This window comes from Macaca fascicularis, chromosome 1 (genome assembly GCF_037993035.2).
Source record: "Macaca fascicularis isolate 582-1 chromosome 1, T2T-MFA8v1.1".
In the NCBI taxonomy this organism is placed as follows: Eukaryota; Metazoa; Chordata; class Mammalia; order Primates; family Cercopithecidae; genus Macaca; species Macaca fascicularis.
Window position 1 is genome coordinate 203,402,629 of NC_088375.1, and position 26,707 is coordinate 203,429,335.

General features: G+C 51.1%; 1 protein-coding gene across 2 annotated transcripts; it reads right to left on the minus strand.

Annotated features, from left to right (window-relative positions):
* Positions 1-327: 327 nt before the first annotated feature.
* HCRTR1 (hypocretin receptor 1) lies at positions 328-12,312 on the minus strand. 2 transcript variants are annotated; one of them, XM_045376030.3, is made up of 10 exons: positions 12,129-12,312; positions 11,195-11,255; positions 10,631-10,971; positions 10,303-10,481; positions 8,928-9,171; positions 8,422-8,537; positions 5,960-6,186; positions 4,604-4,725; positions 1,833-2,921; positions 328-1,727 (listed from the first exon to the last, which is right to left on the minus strand). In XM_045376030.3, the coding sequence occupies exons 3-9, from the start codon at positions 10,827-10,829 to the stop codon at positions 2,731-2,733; spliced, it is 1,278 nt and encodes a 425-aa protein (XP_045231965.1). In that variant the 5' UTR covers positions 10,830-10,971; positions 11,195-11,255; positions 12,129-12,312; the 3' UTR covers positions 328-1,727; positions 1,833-2,730. The 2 variants fall into 2 exon arrangements, with proteins under 2 accessions (XP_045231965.1, XP_073868932.1); XM_074012831.1 differs by lacking the exons at positions 328-1,727; positions 1,833-2,921 and adding an exon at positions 4,367-4,479.
* Positions 12,313-26,707: the final 14,395 nt, after the last annotated feature.

The following is a 26,707-nucleotide window of genomic DNA, read 5'->3' on the forward strand; positions in this document are numbered from 1 at the left end:
AGCCAGCTGGGGGCCCTGCCGGGTTCAGTTCAGTATGGCCTGAAGGTCTATTCAGGAAGCTATTTCATAGCAGTTTTAGGGCAGGCATTCTGGGTTGAAAGCAGCTACCTCAAACTTCATAGCCTGGCCTTTCTGTTTTCTCAGGCCCTAGTTTTATCTTCCAGACAAACTCCATTTATTAAGTCATAACTTTCCCCCCATTTTTATTAAGCACAGACATCTGTACTTGCAAGTCAGATCTTTAGATCAGCATAATACCCAGTCTACACCGAGTGTCTGTAATGAGCTGACCACATTTCAATCAAAAGCCAAAGACACCAGACATTCTAGTTTGCCAGGGGGCTTTATTCTGGGTAATGGTGATTATCTTTTGGCTTTTTGAGATAAAGAGCTCTGAGGCCCTGTGCAGGGCTCTCCTCCCTGCAGTGGGTAGTTGGAAGTAACTATGACTGTTTTGCAGGTCAGTGAGGCCCAGCAGTGTGTCGGGCTTAGCCAGGTCAGCTGCATTCTCCTCTGGGCTGCTGTAGTGCTAGAATCCCAGCATTAGATGAAATCCGGTTCCCAGAGGCCAGCCCCTATCCAGAGCTATAATTCCCTTCATAGGCCCCATGTGAGTCTGGCCTCTGCTTCGCCAAAGGCAAAGAACCCAGTGCCTTTCCAGGCAGCCCATTTCCTCCATGACTGGCAGAACATCTTCCTGGTGTGGATTCTAAATCCTGCCATCTTGAAGACACCACCATTGGCTGTGGTTTTCTCTGTGGGCCACTCAAGACATACATCACCCTTTCTGCATGCCAACCCTCTACATAGTGGAGCCTGCCCTATATACCACATTTTCCCCAAGTCCTCCCTTCCCTAGGCCAGATAGCCCTGGGCTCTTGAGCAGTCCCTCGCTGAGCATCTCTCCCCTCGGCATCCTGTTCACCTCCCCTGAATTTTCTTCAGTTTATCTGAGTCCCCCAGAGTGGAGGGCTGAGGCCCCCCATGGTGCTGGGTGCAGCCAGCAGAGTGTGGAGTAGAACTGCAGCCATTAGGAGCAGCGCCTGTTGTTTCTTTGTTCCCACTGAACCAAGTGTCTGCTGAAACCCGATGGTGCCAATTGTAGTCTCTCACCTTTGTGCTCAGCTGAGGCTGAGGAGCCCAAGACCTGGATTGATCTTATGAGCATGGTTGGTTGGTTCTGAGCTTGGGGGCCAGCTGTCATACCTCATCCTGCACACTCACCTGCAAGCCTGCCTACGCACTGTGCCAACCGCTTTGGATCCTATGGCCCAGTGGGAGTGTGGAATGGGCAGGAGAACCCATCGTGGCAGCAGCTGGAGCTCTGCGCCGTCCACAGAGAGCTGGGCTGGTAAGTCGTGTGGAGAGGAGGTGGCATACTTAGGCCACACATTCCACCTGCTCTGGGTAAAGCGGGGTGCCTAGGATGAGCAGTGCTTCAACACTCCTGGGCCGGGCCCCTGGCAGCACCAAGGCTCTGCCCACCTTCTTGACGGTTGAGGTCAGAGGGAGCCCACAGCTCCATTAATCAAGTTAAGCAGACCTGGTGGTGTGCATAGCAGAGCTGGCCCCTGCCAGATGTCCTTGTTCCTCTCAGCAGAGTAGCACTTCAGACTGCGCTCCACGTCCTGCTCTGGCAACAAGGCTCAGAGCCTTTGGCAGCCTTAAAATCATCTCGGTGGCAGACGGAGCATGTCTGGCCAAGTCTGTGGCTTTCTCTTTCTATCCTGTGAGTTCATAGAAAATAGACGCAAGCCTTGGTTTCCAAGAAGATGAGGATAACAGTAAATCAGCCCATTAACCCGCTATCTGCCCACCCAGCCCCCCCTTACCTTCCCCAGGCCATTGGGCCTGTGAGCAGACAGTTGTGTCAAGGGGCGAGGTTCTGGCGTCACAGGATTGGCACCGCATGAGGAGGCAGCACCACGTGTGCCGAGGCCTGGCTGAGTCCATCTTGGATCCCGTGTGGTGGGGGTGGGAGGTCAGCAGATAAGAGCATTCTAGTGCCTTCTTGTCTTCCCTCCCCCTAGCTTCCCCACCTTCTTCTGCTCCTAACCTCAGCAGCACAGATTTTGTGCAATGACAAGGAAAGGGAACATTCAGTGCCAGGCTTTAATTACAGTTGCTTCGGGCTGCTGGCCTCTGTGCCAAGTGGCCATGGAGAGTGTTTTATCACACCACAAAGCCAACAAGGTCAGGTCTGTGGTGTGTGCCCTTGGCACCTGGTTAGGGTGGGGCTGTGCTCATGGCCCACTGGAGAAAGGCTGGGCCCAGATTAGTTCACACAGGCATCAGAAGAGCTGGCCAAGCGCAGCCCTGGGCTTCAGGGAGCCACGGAACCAGATGGAAATGCCTGCTGGGACCTTTAGGGCAGACTCTAGGGAAGGCCGGTAATTGGGTAGGAAAGCGGTCTTTAGGAGGATGGCCAAGCTCTGGAAGGATGATGGGGACAGATTATACTGTGGGGTATGGCCAAATGAGAGAAGTACAACAATAATCGTGTCCACAACACTTCACAGTTTACAGGGAGCTTTCCACTTGCTTCAGCATGCTTAATCCTCACATCAACCCTGCTTAGGGGACACAAGCTCAGAGAGGGCAAGTGACTTATCCAGAGTCACACAGGCAGAAACCCAGGACTGAAGCCCCAGCCTTTTACCACATCCAGCTGTCTTTCCATGAGGGGTAGGGGCAGATCCCCCGAGCTGGAGCCTCCAGGGCAGCCCTCGCTCAGGGCAGCACTGTGGTGACGCTGGTGAGCACCACATGCTCAGAGAGTTTGGAGACGGAGCATCGGCTCTGCAAGGACAAGGACTTGTGGCTGGCAGAGGAGCGGGGACTAGGGGCCTTCAGAGAGCCGCAGGGACCCGGGCCAGGCAGGCAGCAGGAGAAGGCAGCCTTAAACTGCTCCCGGAATTTGCCTTGGTTGGGAGACAAAAGACACAGCCATAAGGAGACAGATGCAGCAGGAAGGGGCCTTGAGCCCAGGGACACCCACGCAGCTCCAGCCAAGCTGCCTGTGAGGAGGCGGGGAGGGAGGGAGGGATAGAGCTGGGAGGGATAGAGCTGGGAGGGAGAGCCCTGAGGCAACCTCAGCACCGCCAGGGAGAGAGGACAGAGGCCCTGGAGCGGGTTCCCAAGGAGAGACGCAGTTGCCATCTGATTCCTTGACTGCGCTCTGGCTCAGAGGCTGGCTCAAAACGTGGTGTCTGGCTTAGGGGCCTCAGGTCACCTCTGCTCTCCTTGGTGTGTACATGGGGGTCACTATCTGTTGCTAGGCTTGTGCCCTCTCTGCCCTTTGATGATGAAAATGACAGTGGCAGCAGCCCTTTTGCATTTGGCAGTCACGCTGTGCCGGGCGCCTCAGCCTCTGTTCCCCAGAGCATCCCAGCACCCTGAAAGACTGGAGTCCTTTATCCTCACTTCACAGATGAGATGCACATAGGTACAGTGGCTTGCCCAAGGCCACCCAGCCAGAAGCTGAACCCAATTCTAATTCCAAAGCCCTTCTCAAGGGGGAGGAGGGAAGGAGGGACTGCCACACCACCTTGTTCAGCCCAAGTATACCACGGAAACAGATTTTGTCAGGCTGAAGCCCCTTTGATCATGTGTCATTAGCCTGCCAGCCTCTCTGGTGCCCAGCACAGGGCCAGGCACACAGTAGGTGCTCAGTAAACATAGGCCAAACAAAGGCATATGTATCAGTAAGTCTGTCTGCCCTCCCCTCCCCACAGAGCTCATCTTCTGTTCTCTTTTCTGAGCTGGAAACCCGCAGCCAGCCTTGTTGAGTAATTCTTGAGTCTCAATGAGGGTTATACTATTGACTCCGGATCCCTTCTTTAACCTTTTAATAGTTCCTCAAAGATTATTTCTGTCCAGGCTCGAACAGTCATCTGGACCTGTTCTTTAGAAGTCTAGTCCCAAAGTCAGAGGGCTGGTGAGTCACACTTCTGCTGAGCTCAGCCTCAGGGCCATTACCACCCTGAGACTGGGAGGTAGAGGGAGGGAGTGGGCACTGGGACAGCAGAGAGGAGAGGCCTGGAGTGGGAGTGGGAGCGGCAGGGGAGGAAGACTTCCAGAGGGGACAACCCCTGAGATTCTGGTCGCTCTGCCAGTGTGTCTAGCTGAGCGGGGGAAGCCCTTTCCTGGGCCTGGCCTATCTGCCAGTGACCCTCCTTTAGCCCTGACACCTGGACTGTGCAATCCTTCCTCAGGCAGGGGCTCCAGGGCCCTCCTCCCACAGGTCTGACTCCCTCTGGGGAGGGTGGACTCCTCTGCCTGTGCTGATTGGAGGTCTTGCTGTGCCTGCACCCGTGGTGGGAGTGGGGGGTGAACTGACCTAGCCCCTGCCCTTCCACTCACTCACTGGTCTGCAGAATCTGCACAACTGGATCCTGGGTGCCAGCCACCGTGGGGAGTGTGGCCCGTCTCCCACTCAGGACAGGGCTCCTCGGGGTGGGTCCTCCCAGAGCAGGATCACTGTGCCCACAGCAGATACATCCTCACCCACCGTCCTTTATTTGGGCCCTGGCTTGGGGATGGGGAGACTTGTCATGTGGACTGTTGGCCACCCTCAGTGAGTTTGCATCCCCAGCCTGCTCACCACTGAGGAAGTTGTAGATGATGGGGTTGGCAGCACTGTTGGCGTACACCAGCCAGTGGGAGAAGGTGAAGCAGGCGTAGACAGCTTCGCGGTCACTGGCTTGGCGGAACATCCCGAACACCCTAGGCCCAGGGTAGAGGAGCGTCAGAAGTGGAGTAGCTGTGTGCGCGTGTGTTGGGGGAGTGCTGCTCACAGAACCTGAGCTGTAAAGGGCAAGAGTTCCTGCTGCCCACTTCCGTCCACATTTCCTGCCTTCTGTACCTGAGGTCTTGGCCAGGCTTTGGGGTTCTCAAGCATGGAGGGTATCAAGCACCACGATGGGCATCTCTAGCCTCCTGGCCATTGGATCCCCTAGGGCTTCCCATCCACTTTCTCATCCATCCTCACAGCAACATGATGAGTCATAGACATCATCCATTTTTCTATGAGGGAAACTGAGGCTCAGAGAAGTAAAGTGGCATGCCGAAGATCACACAACCAGGAGGTGGCCAAGCACAGTCTCAATTTGAGACTGTCTTCTGTCCGATAGCCTGCATTCTCTCCCCGGCGCCCTGTGACCCTCTTTTGCTGTCCCTCCAGACACATGCATGGTTAGCTCTCTCACTTCCTTCAAGTCTCTGCTCAGAGGTCATTTCCTTGGAAAAGCTTTTTTTTTTTTTTTTTCTTTTGACAGCTCTGTCACCCAGGCTAGAGTGCAGCGGTGCAATCATGGCTCGCTGCAGCCTCAACCTCCTGGACTCAGGCTATTCTTCCACCTCAGTCTGTGTAGCTAGAACTACAGGCACATGCCACCATGCCCGGCTAATTTTTTGAATTTTAATAGAGATGAAGTCTCATTATATTGCTCGGGCTGATCTTGAACTCATGGCCTCAAGCAATCCTCCCTCCTTGGCCTCCCAACATGTTGGAATTACAGACGTGAGCCAATGCACCTGGCCCCCTGCTTTTTTAAACCATTATATCTAAAGCAAAAGCAAAAACCCACCAACCCTTGTCATTGTCACTCTCTGTCCTATTTTATTTTTCTTCCCAGCAGTTGTCATTTCCTGACATTATAATATACATTGATTTTTCTATTTACTTCCCTTCTCTCCCGCTAGAATGCAGCCTCCATGAAGGCAGGGACTTTGTCTGTCTTGTGCACTTGTTCACTGTATTTCCAACCCCCTAAAATGTGATGATTAAGTGAATAAATTTTCACAATAGCCCTAGGAGACAGAGGCTCAGAGAAGAGAAATGGCCTGCCCAAGGTCACATAGTGGAGAAGGGGTGGAGCCAGGTCTTTCTCCCAAGCAAGGAGAGCTCCTTCCCCAACCTCAAACTTCTCCCCACCCCAACCATACCCCAGGCTCTCACCTCTTAAGGACATTGAGGACACTGATGGGCAGGTAGCAGAGGGCAAAGACCAGCAGCACCACCATCAGCATCTTGGCTGTCTTCCTCCGCGCACGCATCTGCTTCACTTCAGCCAGGAAGGCGCGGGCCCGGGGCTGGGGCTGTCCACTCAGGCCCTGCTCCAGGTCCCCCAGCTGGTCTGAGGGGCGCTTCCAGTTTCGCACCAGTGCTGAGGTGGTGCCGGGAATCTGTCCAGCACACATAAAGACAGCAGCGGTGGGTATAGCACCTTGGGAGGGTGGTTGCCTTTTATGGGGCCCACTCCAGGCTGGACCCTGGGCAGGGTGGAGATGGGCAAAGGGATACAACCTTTGCGAGAGGAAGGAATCTGATGTTTATGATAAAGACTAACACTCTGGACTTGAGAGTGAATGATAGACTTTCATTTTCTTTTTTTTTTTTTTTTTTTTTGAGATGGCATTTCGCTCTAGTCACCCAGGCTAGAGTGCAATGGTACGATCTTGGCTCTCTTCAACCTCAGCCTCCCGAGTAGCTGGAGTTACAGGTGTGTGCCACCACACTGGGCTAATTTTTGTATTTTTAGTAGAAACGGGGTTTCACCACATTGGCCAGGCTGGTCTTGAACTCCTGACCTCAGGTGATCCGCCCGCCTCAGCCTCCCAAAGTGCTGGGATTACAAGTGTGAACCACTGTGCCCAGCCTAGACTTTCATTTTCCATTAGCTCTTTGTGAAACCCCCTACAACATGCCTTGTGGAAAGATATTATTGGTCCTTAGGGATAGATGAGGCAACTAAGACTCAAAGAGGTGGGGACCCTTGACAAGGCCCCAGGCCACATCCTCTCAACTGCCCATCCATCCTCCCTAAATCTCCAACACTGTCTTTGAGAGTAGGGGTGGGGGTGAGTTGTGCCTCCTCTGGGTCATACCAGTCTGTGAGGAGCTCTGGGCAAGGGGTGGGCAGGTGGGCAGCATGGAATGGCCTGGACCAGTGCCTATAAGCCTGGAGTGGTTCTGGGCTCCTGGAGAAGCCTCTCCTGCCACCGGACACTCGAATCACCCACCACAGAGGGGCATGGGGCTAGAGTTCTGGAAACGCGGGTCTAGAGCCAGCTCAGACATTTGTGAGCTATGTGACCTTGGCCACCTCATTTTCCTTTCTTTTTTTTTTTTTTTTTTTTTTTTTGAGACGGAGTCTCGCTGTGTTGCCCAGGCTGGAGTGCAGTGGCCGGATCTCAGCTCACTGCAAGCTCTGCCTCCCGGGTTTTTACGCCATTCTCCTGCCTCAGCCTCCCGAGTAGCCGGGACTACAGGTGCCCGCCACCTCGCCCGGCTAGTTTTTTGTATTTTTTAGTAGAGACGGGGTTTCACCGTGTTAGCCAGGATGGTCTCCAACTCCTGACCTCATGATCCGCCCGTCTCGGCCTCCCAAAGTGCTGGGATTACAGGCTTGAGCCACCGCGCCCGGCCCTCATTTTCCTTTCTAAGCCTTGCTTTCATGTCTGTCAAATGAGGAGGATCGTGCCTGTGTCCTGCTTGGCTGGGGGTTCTGTGGGGAGCAGGTGATGAGTGTTGGTGGACTGCAGGGCTGGCCAACCAGGAAGGGCCCTGCTGGATTGGGTGCTCCTCCAAGGCAGGACCTGGGTCACAGCCAGTCCGTGTCCCCACCCACTGCCCGGCATGGCCTGGGCGCAAGCCAGTACTTCCTGTGGAATGTAGGTGACGTCCCCAGGTGTGAGAGTCCCTTCCTGAGCCTGGTCATGTTCTGGCCTGCCTTTTCTTACCGCCCAGACACCAGTCCAGGACTCCCACTCACTAGGCCAAGGGCCTCTGAGCACCCCTGCCCCAAAAAAACCGAGGAAACCCACCGAGGGTCAGTCTGTAATGCAGGAAAGAAGACAGGCCCTGGAACCAGAAGGCTCTGCTGCTATTGAATCTGGCAAGTTGGTTGCCCTTATTTGGCATTTGTGACGTGGGTAACGTTGCTTCTTTTGTTAGAAGTTGTTAAGACACTGGATGCAAAGTGCCTAATTTGGCAAGCAACACGGAGTTGCTATTATTATTGTTGCAGTGGTACTAAACTCAGCAGTGGAAGCTCACGGATCTGGGCTTTAGTTCCTGATCTACTCACTAGCTGAGTGGTTTGGGGGAAGTTACGTTGATCTTCTGGGTCTCGGTTTTCTCATATATTTAATGTGGGTAATATATGGTGGCTAAGAGGATGCAAGACTATCTGGGAGTAGATACTTCAATAAACAGCAGCCACTAATATTAGAAGGATGTGTTACTATTCCATTCCAGGGTAGCCACTGGTGCTTTTGGCCTTGAGTTTGACGTGTCTCTGGGCTTCCCCTCTCTTTGGTTGCAGCCAAGATGGCACATGCTGATGGCAGAGGACTGTCTACTCAGACCAGTAGCACCCCCACCCCCAGCCCACACAGTGACACCAGAGTGGGCCTCACCTGGCGGCCCCAGAGCTTGCGGAATATCTGGAAATAGGCCATGGCCATGAGGCCCAGTGGGGCCAGGTAGGTGACAATGAAGAAGCAACTGTGGTAGATCTTGGGATATAGGTCATCTGCAGGGGTCAAGAGATGCAGAGTCAGGCCCAATCCGCGAGCCCCACCCTTCCCTGGTTAGCAATGCCACCCTGTCCTGACTAGGGTCAAAGCAAGGCCTAGGAGCAGCTGGACCCCATACAGCCACCATGACAGACAGAGACCCTGGAGTTGTCCAACTTGGGGTATCCCTCCTGGAAGGATGTCTACACTAGAGCAGATATCTGCATGAGGGGAGGCACCCACCCTGGGAGTATCCCTGGTAGGAGCCACTCTAGGGTGTCCCCTGGGGAAATACCTGCCCTGCGATTTCCCACTTTGGAAGGGACCCTGCTAGATGCTTGCCCTTGGGGTATGTGCTCCCGAAGTGCCCACCTGAGGGGATGCCTGCTTGAGGCTTCCACCATTACCTGCCCAGCGTTCATCACAGACCGAGAAGAGCCGTGTGCGGTTGGCTAGCTCGGGCAGCACACTGCTGCATTCCATGACTGCAGCCTGGGGCACCATGACAGTCAGCGACACAGCCCAGATGCCCAGGATGGAGCCACGGGCCCGCCGGGCTGTGCTCTTGAACAATAGTGGGTGGCAGATGGCATACCAGCGGTCCAGGGCGATGAAGCTGAGAGTCAGCACTGCCACTGACACGGACACGGCCTGCCCCACGGGGACACAATGTCAGTCATTTTGGGGGCCACCCAGAGATGTGAGAGTAGGTGAGTGAGGAGGCTGACGGCAGGTGCAGGGCAGTGCAAATCCTGACTCCACCACTTACTGGCTGTGTAAATGTGGGCAAGTCACTCACCGTCTCTGAGCCTTGTCTACAGAATGGATTTATACCATCTACCTGGCAGGATTGTTGTGCGAGTAAGTGAAATCATGTGTAAACAATGTCCAGCTTCAGAGCTGGCACATGGTAGGTGGACCCCTCGGGTGAATAATAACTTGTACCTGTGTAACTTACTGTGTGCTGGGCACTGTTCTCTTCATCCTCATGGCAATCCCACAAAGTAAGTGCTCTTGCCCCCCTGTTACAGATGAGGAAACAGGCACAGAATTCCCTCATCCATCTGTCTTTATGCTCAGGGTCACCAGAGTTAACCGGTTGAGTGGGAAGCCTCAAAACTGGGAAATCCAAGAGGCATTTATCTCTGCCATGGAATGCAATCCCTACCCCAGGCTGTTAGGAAAAAACCCTCATTCTGGGAGACGGAGATGAGTCTGGGCCACAGGTGTGTAGGCATTGCCTCTAGGGGTACCCCCTGCCCTCTGGGGTGCAGGAAGTGGATCACAGGATACAAACTGAGAGAAGCCTTCTTCCACCCCACTAACCCCATCTGGACATCCTGGTTTCCGCCACTGGGGTCTTTCCTGGCCAGTGCAGGAGGGAGAGGAGAAGGCTGTTTCCATCAGGCTCCTCACGTCTGCCCCTTTGGGATTGGGGAGCAGGCCCAGGGTGTTGTGTATGTGTCACTGTGGGCTGATGCCTCTTTCCTTGACTGTGTGCCTGTGTACCTGGAGGTGACTCTATGTGTCCACACGTGCCTATGTATACGTCTGTGGCTGTGACCAGGAGGGGATCTCTGTGATTGTGTGGGGTTGTGTCTGTGTCCTGGAGTGTCCGATCTGGTGGCTTGCCCTTGCTAGCAGCAGAGGATGACACTTCAGGGGTCACGAGCCACTGACCTGTCTGAAAGGCAAGTCTGAGGGTCACTGAGACCTACGCAAGGCCGTCGTTTTTGTACAGGTGTGACAAGGAGTGGTGAGGGGTGCCTGGGCAGAGCTCACCTGTAGATAGGGGATGACCTTGCAGAGGGCATGGCCGAACAGCCAGGACTCAGTGATGTCCACCAGCAGGCTGACCGGCAGGCAGATGGCAGTTACCAGAACGTCAGCCAGGGACAGGTTGACGATGAAGTAGTTGGTGACTGTCCTCATGTGGTGGTTCCGCCACACGGCCAGGCAGACTGCAGGGTGCAGCGGGGTGAGGTGAAGCTGATGGCAGAGCCACACCCATCCTAGTTCTGCCCAATCAGTGAGCCCCTCCCCACATACACCCGCCGCCTTCAATCCCCAGGGAAAGCCAGCAGCACTGAAGGGCAAGCGCTGGACCTACCCAGCGTGTTGCCCACCAGGGCCACGAGGAACACAGCCACATAGGCTGCGATGAGGACCCACTCGTACTGTTTTGGGTACAGATAATCGCGCCACAGGTAGCGGAGAAACTCATCTTCATAGTCTGGAGGCACAGGGGATGGCTCCCTGCTGCCAGTGGGGACCCGCATCTGGGCCCCTGGGGTGGCTGAGGGCTCCATGAGCTCAGGAGCTGCTGCGGCGGAGGGGCATCCTAGGCTCTGCAGAGGGGGAGGAGGGAACTTGGGCCAGCCCGCAGCCCACTCCCCTCAGGGTGCCTGGAGGCTTGCACCCAGTTCTTTTTGGATCTCAGCCCCAAACTTCCTGAAGGGAGGAAGGAAAGGAGAGAGAGAGAAGGAAGGAAATTAGGGAGTGTGCCAGGTGCTTTGCATATAAGTTCCCTCTTAATTCTCACAGTCATGAAATTGGTGGAAGAAGACAGACCTGAGTTGCATCCCAATTCCACATCAGTTGCCTTGGGTAGCTTACCTGGCCTCTTTCAGCCTTGGCTTCCCCATCTGTCTAATGGGGTGACAGCCCTACTTACCTTACAGGGCCGGGATGAGGAGTAATGAGCTCCGATGCGTGCCAAGTGCTTCACCAAGAACCTGGTACAAGAAGGTAGTTTAGGGGACGTTTCGGGTTACCATTATTAGGGTACCCTGCTTTGCAGATGAGAGGGAAGCTCAGTGAGATTGAGTCTCTTGCTCAAGGTCACAAAGCTCCTAAGCCAGGTCTGTTCGAACCCATCAAACACCACAGATTTGAGAGGATAAGCCATCCCGATTGCAAATATTTCTTGAGCCAGTTCACAAGCTTTAACTTTGGGTTGGGAAAACGGGCCAAAGGAGGTGTTAAGAGACCCAAGCCCCACCCGCCATACCTGCCAGACCCTCCGGTGGGCACGCGCGCACACGCACACATACAACACACACACAATGTGGGTGGTGCGCGGAGGGACTGACGACCCCTTGGGAGCAAGGGGAGCGTCCAGGCCGCTAAGAAGCCCCCTTTGGGTCCCCAGGGCCGCGACGCTCCCCGACGGCCGCCAGGAGGCGCTGTTCCGGCGCGCGGGCCGCTCTCCATTCATAAATCCAGCCAGCCCAGCTCCCCGCCCCTCCCTCCTCCCGCACTCAGCCCCTCCTTCCCCCTGCTGGGCTAAGACGACCCCGGCCGGGTGCCGGAGGGTTGCGGATCCCTGGAGACCCCTGGGGAGGGTGAGGGGACGCCTTCATACCCCACTGAACTCCGGCAGGCCCGCCCCGTCCACGGGACCTTCCTGCACCTCGGGGGCTACGGGGACTCCTGGAAGGCACGGGGAGCGAGGGCACTCGGAGCCTGCCTGGAGGAGAGCAGCGCTGGCCGAGGAGCCAGTCTCCCAGCACCCAGGTTACCCCCCGAGACTCTTGGCTCCTCCCATCCCTCGCCGCGGGTCCTTTGGAACCCCCATCCCGGGCCTGGGGGTCCCCCACACCCCGCACCTGTTGGCTCCGGGACCCGGGTGTTCTCAGCTGCTGGTACCCGGACCTGGCATCGGGGACTTCGCCTTCCTACGAGGAAGGCCGAGCCTCTGGGGGCCGGGGCTGCGGGAGGGGGCCGGGGCAGCCCCCTCCCTAGGCTGCGCTGCCTGGGCTCGCGGGGCTGAGCGCGAGCCCCGGCAACTGCGCGGGCTGTGGTTCGGCGCGGGCTCCGCCGGGCTGCGCGCTGCGGGAAGGGAGGGCCGCCGGGAGGGGCAGGGCGGGGTGGGAGCCCCCAGACGGTCTTGGCTCCGTGTCTTCCAGCCCCGAGACCCGCAGGGCGGAGGGAGACGCTCGTTTCTTCTCGTCTCCCACTTCACGCTTCCATCCCACCTCCATTCATGCGTCCATCCGTTCATTCATTCCATCCTCATTCATTCAACATTTATGCCCCTGGCCACCCCGCATTCTGGGCGCACTTAGTGTGTGCCGGCGGGCCTGGCAGCTTCGGAGGGCCACAGTGCAGAGGTGGAGCCCAGCCGCGCCTCTCCTTGCTGCCTGACATAACTGAGGAGGAGGATGGCACAGGTGGGTCACAGGGATGAGACAGAGAGGACGCCTGCACCGCCTCCAGCCCAGCTCCAGATGCTGCTGGAACAGCTAGCTCCCAACGATGCCAGAGAGCCCTTCTCTCCCATCTCCCAATCCCCCATCCTATCTGCCCCCAATTCTTCTTTTTGTTATACCTACTGTTGCCCCCAAAAAACAAGGACACTGATGGGGACAGAAGTAGGGGTTCGTTAATTCCACAAATAACGATTTATTAAGCTGTGTGCCAGGCAATGAGTTATAATAATACAGCTACCATTTGTATAATGCACATGATGCCTGATCTCATTTAATCTTCATATTAGCCTGGTGAGGTGGTCGTTATTGTCCCCATTTTAGAGATGAGGACACTGGACCCACATGGGGCAATGACTTGCCCAAGGTCGCACAGCAGAGGCAGAGCGGGGCTTCAAGCCTCTGCCCCTCTCAGGCCTATGAGCCTCTCTCACCAGACAGAGGCTCCCTCACCTGCTGGCTCCCTCCCTCCCTCTGGCTGCTGGGGGAGGCAGGTGTACACCCAGGCAATTAACCTGTGGTGTGAGGAGAGTGTGAGGGCCCTGGGAACTGTGGGGCACGGGAGGACAGACCGACTCAGCCAGGGCATGAGAACAGGCTTCCTGGAGCAGGGGCATCTCCATGGAGACCTGAAGAATAAGAAGGTAGCCCTGCAAGGGGGATCGTGGTATTTGAGGAAGGTATTCAAGGTCAGGAAACAGCAGGTGCAAAGGTTTGAAGGTTGGGGATTCTGGAAATCACAGGTAGGTGAAGGGTGACTGCCTGAGCATCATGCAGTCACCTTGGCCATCCCTTACCTCAGGATAGGACCTTCCTAACACGTCACCCTCTGAAACTCACACTCTTTCCCTCCTGGGAGGTGACTCCTGGGATGTAACCACCATCTTTCCCGTTGCAGCCAAAGCCCTTTTCAAAGGCTCTGGAGATGCACTGTTAGGCATAAGAGGTGTGGGAGAGGAACTGGAGCAGCCTAAGGGAGGGGGCCAGTGACCTTCACCTCTGCAGAACAGGAGGATGGACTGAAGCTAAACTCAAGGCAGAACTTTGTCCTTGGGCAGGTATGGCATCTGCATGGTGGGTGATATCCTGCCTGCCCTAGGTGCTGGCCAAGGTAGGAGAATGAGTGAAGAGACTCAGAAGAGGGGCGGGTGTGTGTGTGTGTGTGTGTGTGTGTGTGTGTGTGTGTGTGTGTGCGTGCATGTCTGCATATGTATGCATGCGTGTGTGTTTGTGTTTGAGTCTTGAATTCAAGTAAGGGCAGTGGTGTGTGTCTAGGGAATCCAGTGTGTTTGTGTCTGACTGTGCATATGAGCAGGGGATGGGCTCTGGGTTGATGACTGGAGGTCACCCTGGGTGGGATGTGTCTGTCTGGGTCTTGATCTGTCTCTGTGTTTTGGTGTCTGTGAGGAATGTGTATGTGTGAGGAGATGTCTGTTTCTCAGTGTGGATCTGAATGTTCAACTGTGGCTTTGACTAGCACTGGCCCCCCAGTGTGTTTCCCTGTGAGTGAGGGAATGTGAGTGTGGCCATGCCTTTGTGTGCAAGGCTATGTGAGTGTGCGTATGTGGAACTTCGTACATCTGTTCCTACAGCAGTGACTCATCTTATCCCCCACATTCTCCCCCCAACCTGGAGCTGTGACTGTTTGCTATGTAGGGGCTGAAGAGGGGGCTGCAGCACGTGGGGGGGATGGGAGGCAGATCGTGTGGGGACACTCCAATGACAGCTGCGGCAAACAAGGTGCAGCCAGCGGTGTGGAAGGTACAGATTCATGTTTTTCTGTGCGGGCGGTAGGCACCGGCCAAGCCCAGCACAGCCCAGGCTTAGAACCTAGCCCAGAGTGCAGATCTCCATATTTCAGGGCTTCACAGATACCACGGGTTGGAGTGGGCAAGGGGCTCGCCAGGTTCTCCCAAGTCATGATACAGGGTGGTGCATGTCTATGTAGGGAGGAAATCATAGCTGGGAATTCCCCCCAATATACAATTTCACAGAGTCAGTCCCATCTCCACTTAAGAGGGATCTCAATTGCTAACCTTCCCCCACCCTTTATCCCTTGGTACCCCGAAGATGGCTGCTCCCCAGGTCAAGGGATCCTGAGAGATTCCTGCCATCACAAGCAACAGATCTCCCTGTCTCCCCTAGCAGACCCTGGCCAGGCATTTTCAAGTCAGCAGCAGGAGCCAGGGCTGTGGCCTGGAGGCACTAGGCCTCGCAGCCCCTCTGGTCCTGAATCTGGCCTATTTCGCCACAGCCTAAGGGTGGGAGAGACCAGTTATTTGGCCTAGATGGGCATGAGAGAGAGTGGGTGTATGCTCAGAGAAAATCCTGGGGGCAGGGCAGTGGGAACCAGCAGTGCTCTAGAAGACCTACAAGAAGCTGCTGGATTTTGGTCCTCAGCACAACAGCACTGGGCTCTGGGAACTCTGGCAAAATGCCCATGTCTAAGGGAGGGCCCCAGGGACCTCAGGTCCTCCATGTCCAGGCTGGGCTCCCAGCCCTGGCGCCTCCTCTGCCCAGGGAGGACTGGCCTCAAGGCTTTGCTGTGCTTGAGCTGTCTGTCAACAGGGGCCCACACGACCTCTTTCCTGGAACCAGCCAGCCTCAGCCTTGTTGATCTAATCCTGAGCCTCTGAGCCACAGGTCCCTGTCATATCCATCTTCAAGTGTCACCCTAGGCACTGGCCCCAGGTGCTACCTCCTCCTCCTTCCCAATCCTGCTGTGACTTACAGTAACCTCTGTCTGGCTAAGACTAGAGTAATTGGAATGTAATTGGGTTTCCTCTTGCTAATGCCGCTACAGACCTGGGAACGTGGATAGGAAAACTCTGGAGAAGGCAGAGGTGCTTTGTAGAAGAGCAAAGATCAGGCGCAGGCCGAGGTGTGGGGTGGGTGAGGGGAGGCCAGCAGAGATGGGCTGTGCTGTGGGAAAGGGGGATTCTGAGGGCGGAGCCTAGGGAGACCACTGAGCAGCTGCAGTGTTTTGGTCTTTGGCCAACAGCAGTGGCCTCTGGGAGCTCATGCCCAGGAAGGGACACAGAGACCTCCTGTTCCCCATATCCAGGTCCTCAGCCTTTGTGCCTCTTCTCCTCTGGATGGGCCCCCTCCTTCAGGGTCTGGGTGACTTGAAGGAGACAGGCAGCCACTAGGAGAGGAGGAGCCCGGGACCCAGAGTCAGGCTTTCTCTGTGACTCCCAAAGCTAGAGATCATTTTCCCTTTTTGTTTTGTTTTGTTTTTTGAGACAGAGTCTTGCTCTGTCACCCAAGCTGGAGTGCAATGGCATGATCATGACTCACTGCAACCTCCACCTCCTGGGCTCAAGTGATTCTCCTGCTTTGGCCTCCCAAAGTGCTGGGATTACAGGTGTGAGCCACCGCTCCCGGCCTAGAGAACATCTTCAAGTCAGTGGCAGGAGCCAGGGAGAAGGGACTGGAGCCGGCAGCCTTCTGTCTGTCCCCTTACCCACATACTCACTCAACAAACTTGGAGACTGGGTAGGCTGCAGAGACGGAGACTCTCCTGGTTAGGCTAGGGAGACCCTCATGGAGACGAGTGGACAGGGGTGGTGTGAAATGCATCAGGATGGAGCTTGTGGAGGCAGGGTGGGGGCGGAATGGGACAGCACAAACAACAGTGCGTGGAAACCACAGAAAATACATCTCCACCCACCCGCCCCCACCCCGCCCCTGGTGTTGAGGGGAGGTCAGGAGCCAGGATTTGGGGTCAGGAAGACTGGGATTAGACCGCCACTCTGCTGCTTACTACTGGGTGATCTTGGGCTGGTCACTTCCTTCATCTCTGTGATAGGCTGAATAATGGCCCCCAAAGATGTCCACGTCCTAAACCCCAGAACCTGTGGCTATGTTCCATGGCAAAAGCGGCTTTGCAGATGTGGCTAAATTAAGGGTCTTGAGATGAGGAGTTTATCCTGGATTATGCAGGTGGGCCCAGTGTGATCACATGGTCCTTATAAGAGGGAGCCGGGAGGGTCCGAAAGAGAAGACAAGATGATGAAGAGGAAATGCAGCCCTGCCAACCCCTGGATTTTAGCCCCACAAGACTCATTTTGGACTTCTGACTTCTAGTGCCATAAGAGAATAAACTTATGTTGTTTTTATTTGTGTATATATACACATATATATATACATATAATGTATACACGTGTGTGTGTGTGTGTGTATATATATATATATATATATATATTTTTTTTTTTTTTTTTTTTTTTTGAGACAGAGTCTCGCTCTGTCACCCAGGCTGGAGTGCAGTGGCCGGACCTCAGCTCACTGCAAGCTCCGCCTCCCGGGTTTACGCCATTCTCCTGCCTCAGCCTCCCGAGTAGCTGGGACTACAAGCGCCCGCCACCTCGCCCGGCTAGTTTTTTGTATTTTTTTTAGTAGAGACGGGGTTTCACCGTGTTAGCCAGGATGGTCTCGATCTCCTGACCTCATGATCCGCCCGTCTCGGCCTCCCAAAGTGCTGGGATTACAGGCTTGAGCCACCGCGCCCGGCCTTTTTTTTTTTTTTTTTTGAGACAGAGCCTCACTCTGTCACCCAGGCTGGAGAGCAGTGGAGCAATCATGGCTTACTGCAGCCTCGACTTCCCCAGCTCAAGCAATCCTCCTGCTTCAGCCTCCCAAGTAGCCAGGACCACAGGCACACACCACCACACCTGGCTAATTTCTGTATTCTTTGTAGAGATAGGGTTTCGCTATGTTGCCCAGGCTGGTCTCGAACTCCTGAGCTCAAACCATCCACCTTCCTTGACCTTCCAAAGTGTTGTGATTACAGGCGTGAGCTATTGTGCCCGGCTTTGTGTTGTTTGAAGCTGCGAAATTTGTAGTAATCTGTTACAGCAGCAATAGAAAACTAACAGCTTCTCTGTACCTCACTTTGCTGGTTATAAGAGGAAACTAACAAGGACCTTTGCCATACAGAGTTTGTAAGGATTCTCTGAGACCAGATAGGTGTGCAGGGCATCAGGAGCTGCGGCACCAGCAGGGCAGAGACAGACATAATCATACACATGCACATATTTAAAAATAATTTAACATTTTAAGAAGTCAGAGTGGTCATCATTTGTCAGACATCATGACATAAGTAGACATTTGGTATTGTTTTGAGCCATGTATTGGTCCTGGGAGCTGCTAAAGATCTAAATCCTAAAATAATAAATAATATTAATAATAAACAATGGTCATAGTAAATGTGTGCTGGTGTGATTATTTTGACACAGGGACACACAAGTGGGGGAAGGCAAAGAAGGAGGGGCCGGTTCTTCCTGGGAGGGGTGTGTGTGTGTGTGTGTGTGTGTGTGTGTGTGTGTGTGTATGGTGGGAAAGGTGGGGAGCTGGGGTTTCAAACTATAACCTGGATCACCAGACATTTGGGGAAAATATTTAGCAGGGCAGAGAAAGACCAAGATAAACAGAAAAAATTTCCAGAGGCAATTTGGGCTAGGTATTGAGGGATGAATAGGAGCTCACAGCTAGGCTTTGAATGAGACATGCTAGACAGGAGTGGGAGAGGAAGAAGGGGCAGTATTCCCAGTAGAGGGGACAGCATGAGCACAGGCAAGGAGTGGGCATGGTGAAAGGCCTGTTGCAAACTAGTATGCAACAAATACTAGTTTGGCCTGAGAGTCTTCCCATGAAGAGGAGCAATGAGAAATAAAAAGATGGGTGAAACGCTGGCCTCCAGGGCAGGCTGAGGTGCTTGAACTCAATCTATCCCAAAGATGTTGGGAGGGTTTAACCCAGGTGCGACGTAGACAGGTCGGCAGTTTTGTCCCACAACTTAAGCAGATTTGATTTTAAAATTTGTGTTATTTGAAATTAATAACACATTTTCCTTGTAAAATATTCAAACCATTCAGAAAAAATGAAAAGCATTGTTTTTATTTCTGTGGATTACCTATTAACTCCTGTATTTGAATATAGCGACTGTAACAAAGAGCCCCACCAAATGACAGTGGCTTCAAAAGTTGAAAGTGTTTTTATTGGCTGGGTGAGGTGTCTCACACCTGTAATCCCAGCACTCTGGGAGGCCAAGGCGGGTCGATCACTTGAGGTCAGGAGTTTGAGACCAGCCTGGTCTCGACATGGTGAAACTAAAAGTACAAAAATAAAAAAATTCTTCTAAATTTTTCTACTAAAAAAATTTCTACTAAAAATACAAAAATTAACTAGGTGTGGTGGTGGGCGCCTGTAAGCCCAGCTACTCGGGAGGCTGAGGCAGGAGAATCGCTTGAACCTAGGGGACGGAGGTTGCAGTGAGCCGAGATCGTGCCATTGCACTCCAGCTGGGCGACAGAATGAGACTTGGTCTTAAAAAAAAAAAGTGTATTTCTCTCTGCAGGATATCCAGGGCTGCTCGGGCGACTCCACGGTCATCAGAAAGCCAGAATTCTGCCAGGATAGAAGAGTATGGTGGTTACATGAACAGATTCTAGGACCATATTGTATGGGTTTAAACCATGGATCTGCCACTTACTAGCTATGTGATCCTGGGCATGAAACATTGAGTTTCATAATCTCTAAAAGCGGATGATATAGCACCCATCTGTGGTAGGGAGAATAATATTTCCCCAAAGATGTCCGAGTCCTAATCTCTAGAATCTTTGAATGTTACCTTATGCGGCAAAAAGGACTTTGCAGAAGAGATTACGCTAAATATTTTGAGTTGGGGGTGTTAACCTGGATTATCTGGGTGGGCTCCATGAAATCCAAGGGTCCTTATAAGAGGAGGCAAGAGGTCAGAGTAGTGATACGAGATGTGAGGATGGAAGCAAGCGGTTGTGGTGATAAGAGGAAAGGCCCACAAGCCAAGGAATGCAGGTAACCTGTAGAAGATGAAGGCGGCAAGGAAATGGATTTTCCTGTGTGTTCAGAAGGAAAGAAATACTGATTTTAGATGTCTGACCTCCAGAACTGTAGGAGAATAACTTTGTGTTGCTTTAAGCCACTAAGTTTGTGGTTAATTTGTTACAGCAGCAATAGGAAGTGACTACACATCCCCATTGAGTTAAATGAGTTAATACATGCAAAACACTTTGAAAGGTGCCCCATGGGTACTTAGCATGTATGTAACTGTTAGCTACTATAATATTTATGACAAAACTCTTGGCCTAGGCTGGGTGGAGTGGCTGACACCTGTAATCCCAGTACTTTGGGAGGCCAAGGTGGGTGGATCACTTGAAGTCAGGAGTTTGAGACCAGCCTGGCCAACATGGTGAAACCCTGTCTCTATTAAAATTGGCCGGGCGCAGTGGCTCACGCCTGTAATCCCAGCACTTTGGGAGGCCGAGGCGGGCGGATCACAACGTCAGGAGATCGAGACCACGGTGAAACCCCGTCTCTACTAAAAATACAAAAAATTAGCCAGGCGCGGTGGCGGGCGCCTGTAGTCCCAGCTACTCAGGAGGCTGAGGCAGGAGAATGGCGTAAACCCAGGAGGCGGAGCTTGCAATGAGCCGAGATCGCGCCACTGCACTCCAGCCTGGGCGACAGAGCGAGACTCCGTCTCAAAAAACAAAAACAAAAACAAAAACAAAAAAAATGCAAAGATTAGCCAGGTGTGGTGGTACACACCTGTAAGACCAGCTATTCAGGAGGCTGAGGCATAAGAATCACTTGAATCTTGGGAGGCAGAGGTTGCAGTGAGCCAAGATCATGCCACTGCACTCCAGCCTAGGTGACACAGCAAGACTCTGTCACAAAAATTTAAAAACTCTCGACCTAGGTCAGAGATGGCTGGTCACGTCCATAATTCAACTAAGCGGAAAGGCGCATCACTTCTGCTAACATCAACTTGACCTGAATTTGGTCAACTGATCACATGTAGCTGCAATGGAGGCTGGGAAATATAATTTTTGTCTGGGTAGCCATGTCAGGTGGTGTCCAGCTGAGATGTAAGGGTTCTGTGACTAAAGGTAGAGGAAGGGGTGGTTATTGAAGAACTAACAGCGTCTGAAACAATTCCTACTATGAAAGATGAGTTTATGGCCAGGTGTTGTGGCTCCCACCGGTAATGCCCATGCCTGTAATCCCAGCACTTTGGGAGGCCAAGACTGGCAGATCACTTGAGCCTAGAAGTTCAAGACCAGCCTGGGCAACATGGGAAAACCCCATCTCTGCAAAAAATACAAAAAATTAGCTGGACTTGGTGGCAGGTGCCTGTAGTCCCAGCTACTTGGGAGGCTGAGGTGGGAGGATCATCTGAGCCCAGGAGATTGAGGCTGCAGTGAGCTGTGATTGCACCACTGCACTCCAGCCTGGGCATCAGAGCAAGACCCTGCCTGAAAAAAAAAAAAAAAAAAAAAGAAAGGAAAAATAAAAAGAAAGAAAAGAAAGATGAGATGAATTTAGCAAAGGTAACTTCCCTCCAGAGTTTGGTTAGATACAAGTATTTCCAGCTCTTTTTTCTTGTGCCGTTAATTTCATGAGCTATCTGTTAACTCCCCACTGTGTAAGATGAGACATCACTCTTGCTTTCTCTCCTAATTCCTTTTGCTAAACCGCTACATTTGCATGTAGTTCTATATCCATAACTGAAATGTTCTAGTTTTGTGTATTGTCTATCTCTGAATTTCAAATATTGAAAATCAATAACGTGTTCTTAAATAATATGATGATTCTATAAACATTATTCTCTACAGAGCCAAATAGAATCCTGGGACACATAGAGAAGGAACTATAATCTTATGGTTTAAATGCTACTCAAAGGGAAACGCTCCAGGCTTCAAGCTGAAGTTATTCTCCTCCAATCCCTCAGCTATTCAGAGTCATATGACATTTTAACTCACTTCATATTTGGACCATGACTTTCTTACACAATTTCTTGTTCTCGTGGAGTTTGTAATTGCTTTCCTCTTTTCTCCTTGAGACAAGAAACATATGCCTTTTAAGTCAAGTCATTAAAATCTTCCAGCTTCTTAATTACATTATTTGTTGAATGGAGCCCATTTTCTTCCTAAAGACGTTCTTCTCCAAACCTTCTGACTTCCTGTTCTAATTTTGACGGATGGCTTTATGGACCTCTGGTATTTCTATTCACTGTGCTACTGGGTTAATTCCACTGTTTTGTGAATCCACTATGTCTCTCTTTCTCGAATTATGTCCCTTTATCTGAAGTATATTTTCAAATAGCATTTTAAAAAGGGGTACATGGAAGGAAAGCTTTCTGAATCTTTGCATGTCTGAAAATGTCATTAGGTTGTCCTTTCACGGACTGAGTAAGGGAGGATGAACCAGCAGGCTTAGGGTACGTGGCAGGGGGGCAGACACGCAAACAGACACTCCAGCCTCCACCCTGGGCCACATAAGGAAGGATTTACTCTAGACATCAACACTCCCTGTAGGCACTCTAGTCCTTATGAAAAATATCACTCACTTTTTTTTTCTTTTTTTGAGACGGAGTCTCACTCTGTCGCCCAGGCTGGAGTGCAGTGGTGCGATCTCAGCTCACTGCAACCTCCACCTCCCAGGTTCAAGCGATTCTCCTGCCTCAGCCTCCTGAGTAGCTGGGACTACAGGCACGTGCCACCATGCCTGGTTAATTTTTGTATTTTTAGTAGAGACGAGGTTTTGTCATGTTGGCCAGGCTGGTCTTGAGCTACTGACCTCAGGTGATCTGCCTGTCTTGGCTTCCCAAAGTGCTGGGATTACAAGTGTGAACCATCGTGACTGTCGAAGATCACTTAATTTTTTTCAGAAAGCAGTTCCCTCTCTTTAAAAATCTCTCCCCTCCTTGTATGTTCCAGATGTCTGCATTTGTTAGGGGGTGGGGTGTTGATGGCGAATACTGGTTTGTTACTCACTAAATAGGCTTTTACTTGAGTATTTTCTAAACTTTTGTTATCTTATACCACATCTCAATTTTTGTAGCATCTTCTTGCTACTTTATTGTTATGTACTTATGTATGATATGATGGTTAATATTAGGTGTCAACTTGATTGGATAAAGGGATGCCTAGATGGCTGGTGTTGTTTCTGGGTGTGTTTGTGAGGGTGTGGGCAGAGGAGACTGATGTTTGAATCGGTGGACTGGAGAGGAAGACCCACCCTCAGTGTGGGTGAACGCCATCCTGTCGGCTGCCAGCAGCTAGAACAAGGCAGGTGGAATGAAGATGGGATAACTTTGTTTGCTGATGTTGAGAAACTTTTCATATGCCTGTTTGCCATTTGTATGTCTTCTTTTGAGAAATGTCTATTCAGGTATTTTGCCCATTTTTAATCAGATTATTAGATGTATAGAGTTGCTTGAGCTCCTTATATATTCCTTTTTGTTTGTTTGTTTGTTTTTAATAGAGAAGGAGTCTCGCTCTGTCACCCAGGCGGAGTGCAGTGGCTGATCTTGGCTCACTGCAACCTCTGCCTCCTGGGTTCACACTATTCTCCTGCCTCAGCCTCCCTAGTAGCTGGGACTACAGGCGCAAGATGACATACTCGGCTAATTTCTTTTGTATTTTAGTAGAGGCGGGTTTCACCGTGTTGCCCAGGCTGGTCTCGAACTCCTGAGCTCAGGCGATCCACCTGCCTCGGCCTCCTAAAGTGCTAGGACTATAGGTGTGAGCCACCGCGCCAGGCTGAGCTCCTTATATATTCTTCTTATTAATCCCTTGTTGGATGGATAGTTTGCAGATATTTTCTCCTGTTCTGTGGGTTGTATCTTCACTTTGTTGATTGTTTCCTTTGCTGTGCAGAATCATTTTAAGTTGATGTGTTCCCATTTGCCCATTTTTGCTTTGGTTGCCAGTGCTTGTGGGATTTAATTCAAGAAATCTTTTCCTAGTCCAATGTCCTGGGGAATTTTCTTGTAGCAGTTTCATAGTTTGAGGTCTTAGATTTAAGTTTTTAACCCATTTGGTTGGATTTTTGTATATGGTGAGAGATAAGGGTCTAGTTTCATTCTTCTGCATATGGATATCCAGTTTTCAAGGGGGTCTCCTTTAAATAGTCCTTTTCCTCCTCACCCAGATTCCGACATGCTGGGAAAGAAAGCAAAAGACTGATTATGGAAGAACAATATCCCTTTTATTGTTGATGATATAAAGTGGGGTCCTTAGTGGAGGGCAAGAGCTAGAGTCCTCCCAGTTGAACTTCATCACAGCCTCACTACCTACTAACAAGCATGACTTGACTCCATGCCCCATGTCATGGGCTCGCAGCCTCGGTCATGCCTCTCCTGACCACTCCTGGAGTCCCGGTATCTCTGACCTCATTGGCAGAGTGGCCTGAGTTTTTGCAGGAGCTGAAGAGACTACTGGAAGAGAGAATTTTTCTTATGGACCAAGGAGCAGGAACCTGAGAGCTTGGCCCAGAAAACCTTGGTCATCAGAAGGGCGCGGTGCCTCACACCTGTAATCCCAGAACTTTGGGAGGATGAGGTGGGTGAATCACCTGAGGTCAGAAGTTTGAGACCAGCCTGACCAACATGGTGAAACCCCATCTCTACTAAAAATACAACATTAGCCGGATGTGGTGGCGTGCATCTGTAATCCCAGCTACTAGGGAGGCTGAGGCGGGAGAATTGCTTGAACCCAGGAGATGGAGATTGCAGTGAGCTGAGATCACGCCATTGCATTCCAGCCTGGGTGACACAGCAAGCTTCCGTCTTAAAAAAAAAAAAAAAAAAAAAAAAAAAAAAAAAAAAAAAGGAATAAATGGTATAAACCACTGGAAAGAAAGAAATAAAATGGTCATTCTATATTTATAGATCATGTGATCATCTACATAGAAAATCTAAGAGATTCTACAGGCAAACTATTAAAACTGTTGAGAAGGTTCATGTTGAGAGAGAATTTTCCATGGATCTGGTTCATTTCTGGATGCCCTGCACACAGAGGCACTAACTGCTCTTTTGTTCTGGTCTGTCTTTTCAAGGATGTTGGTATATTAACCATCTTTGGAACATATAGTTAGTGTCTCCTTCTTGAACAGGAGACTGATTACTGTCCAGCCTAATAATGTCTCCCTTTGTGATGTCAACCTAAAAAACAGAGAAAGAGGCTCTCTAAAAGAAAATGATATCCATTTGGGAATAGGCATTGCAATGGGAATATGTGTGCCATAGTAAACCATATGCATATTCATGAAGGTAAAGGCAAAAGATTTTGAGGGAAAAATGAGGAGGAATCCATCATTGTTCAAGATAATTATCCTTGGCTACAAGGATCAATAATAAGGGTGGCACTAGTCTGAGGATGGACAGGCAATTTCTGGGCAGATAGCCTTGCAGTATTTTGTGTGTAAGATTGTGATGGTTGTTGCAGTCTTTTGGGATAGGGTTTGTTGTTGTTGTTGTTTTTTAGGCAGGGTATCCCTCTGTTGCCCAAGCTGGAGTGCAGCGGCTTCATCACAGCTCACTGCAACCTCTGCTTCCCGAGCTCAAGTGATCCTTTCACCTCAGCCTGCCAGGTATCTGGATCTACAGGCATGCACCATCACGCCTGGCTAATTGGGATAGTTCTTGTGATCAGGCAACTTGTACATGAGAGCTGTCTCTTCATGACCTTCTCCAGCTCTATTTGTCACTTTTAACATATTAGTGACTCCATTTTGATTCTGATAACTTTTACAGTTGCAAAGGTCAGGGATTTCCGTTTCCTAAACTCAGGGTTCCTCTGCTATTATGCAAACTCATTGCATGTGCGTCATCCGTCTATACCACCCCCACTGCCCTCAGCATCACTGTGGGACTTGGGGGCAAGTGAAACTATTGACTCAGACATGAAGCTGATGCTGCTTCCTGGGCCATGAGTAATAAAGTCCTTTGTCTCTGACCCAAGACTCTCAAGTCTTCTGCCAGCATCCACAATACTGTGACAGCTAAGGGTCTGGGCTGGCCTCCTCCCACCTCGGCCTCCCAAAGTGTTGGGATTACAGGCATGAGCCACCGTGCTTGGCAAAAAGTTTTTAGCAATTAAAAAGTTTTAATAAATTTAAAAAGTGACTGAAGTGAAGGTTAATTTATTTTTAAAGAAAAATTTAAAAATATATTTAGTGTAGCCTAAGTGTACAGTTTATAAAGTCTATAGTAGTGTATAGCAAGCAACTTCCAGTTCTGCAACCTTCACTCATAGCAAGTGCCCTATACAGGTGTACCATTTAAAAATCTTTCATAATATATTTTTATTGTAACCTCTCTATGTTTAAATATATTTAGATACACAGATACTCACCATTGCATTGCCTATAGTAACCAGTATAATAACATGCTGTACAGGTTTGTATCCTAGGAGCAACAGGCTGTACCATATAGTCTAGGTGTATATGTAGTAGGCTATCTCATCTAAGTGTGGGTAAGTACACTCTGTGATGTTCACACAACAAATAAAATCCTCTCTCGGAACACATCCCAGTTGTTGAGCAACAAACATAAAATGCTATTTATAAAAGACACCATTTATAAAAGCATAAAAAAACTATGGGATGCCTAGGAATAAACCTAAGAGATATGCAAAATTTTTATGGAGAAAATTATACTTTCTTTTTCTTTCCCTTTTTGAGACAGAGTCTTGCTCTGTCACCCAGGCTGGAGTGCAGTGATGCGATCTTGGCTCACTGCATCCTCCGCCTCCCGGGTTCAAGAGATTCCTGTGCCTCAGCCTTCCAAGTAGCTGGGACTACAGGAGCCCGCCACCACACCCAGCTAATTTTTGTATTTTTAGTAGAGACGGGGTTTCACCATGTTGGCCTGGCTGGTCTCGAACTCCTGACTTCAAGCAATCTGTCCACCTTGGCCTCCCAAAGTACTGAGATTACAGGCGTGAGCCACCATGCCTGGCCTAAAACTTTCTTGATGGTCATTCAAGAGACCCAGATAAATGGAGAAGTATAACTTGCTCATAGAAGAAAATACTTAATTGTAAAATGTTATTTTTAAATTAACCTATAAATTTATTTTACTTTCAATAAGAGGTTCAAAGAAGAGTTTTTAAAAATTAATATCTTGGGAAACATGTCAAGCTTATCCTAAGGTC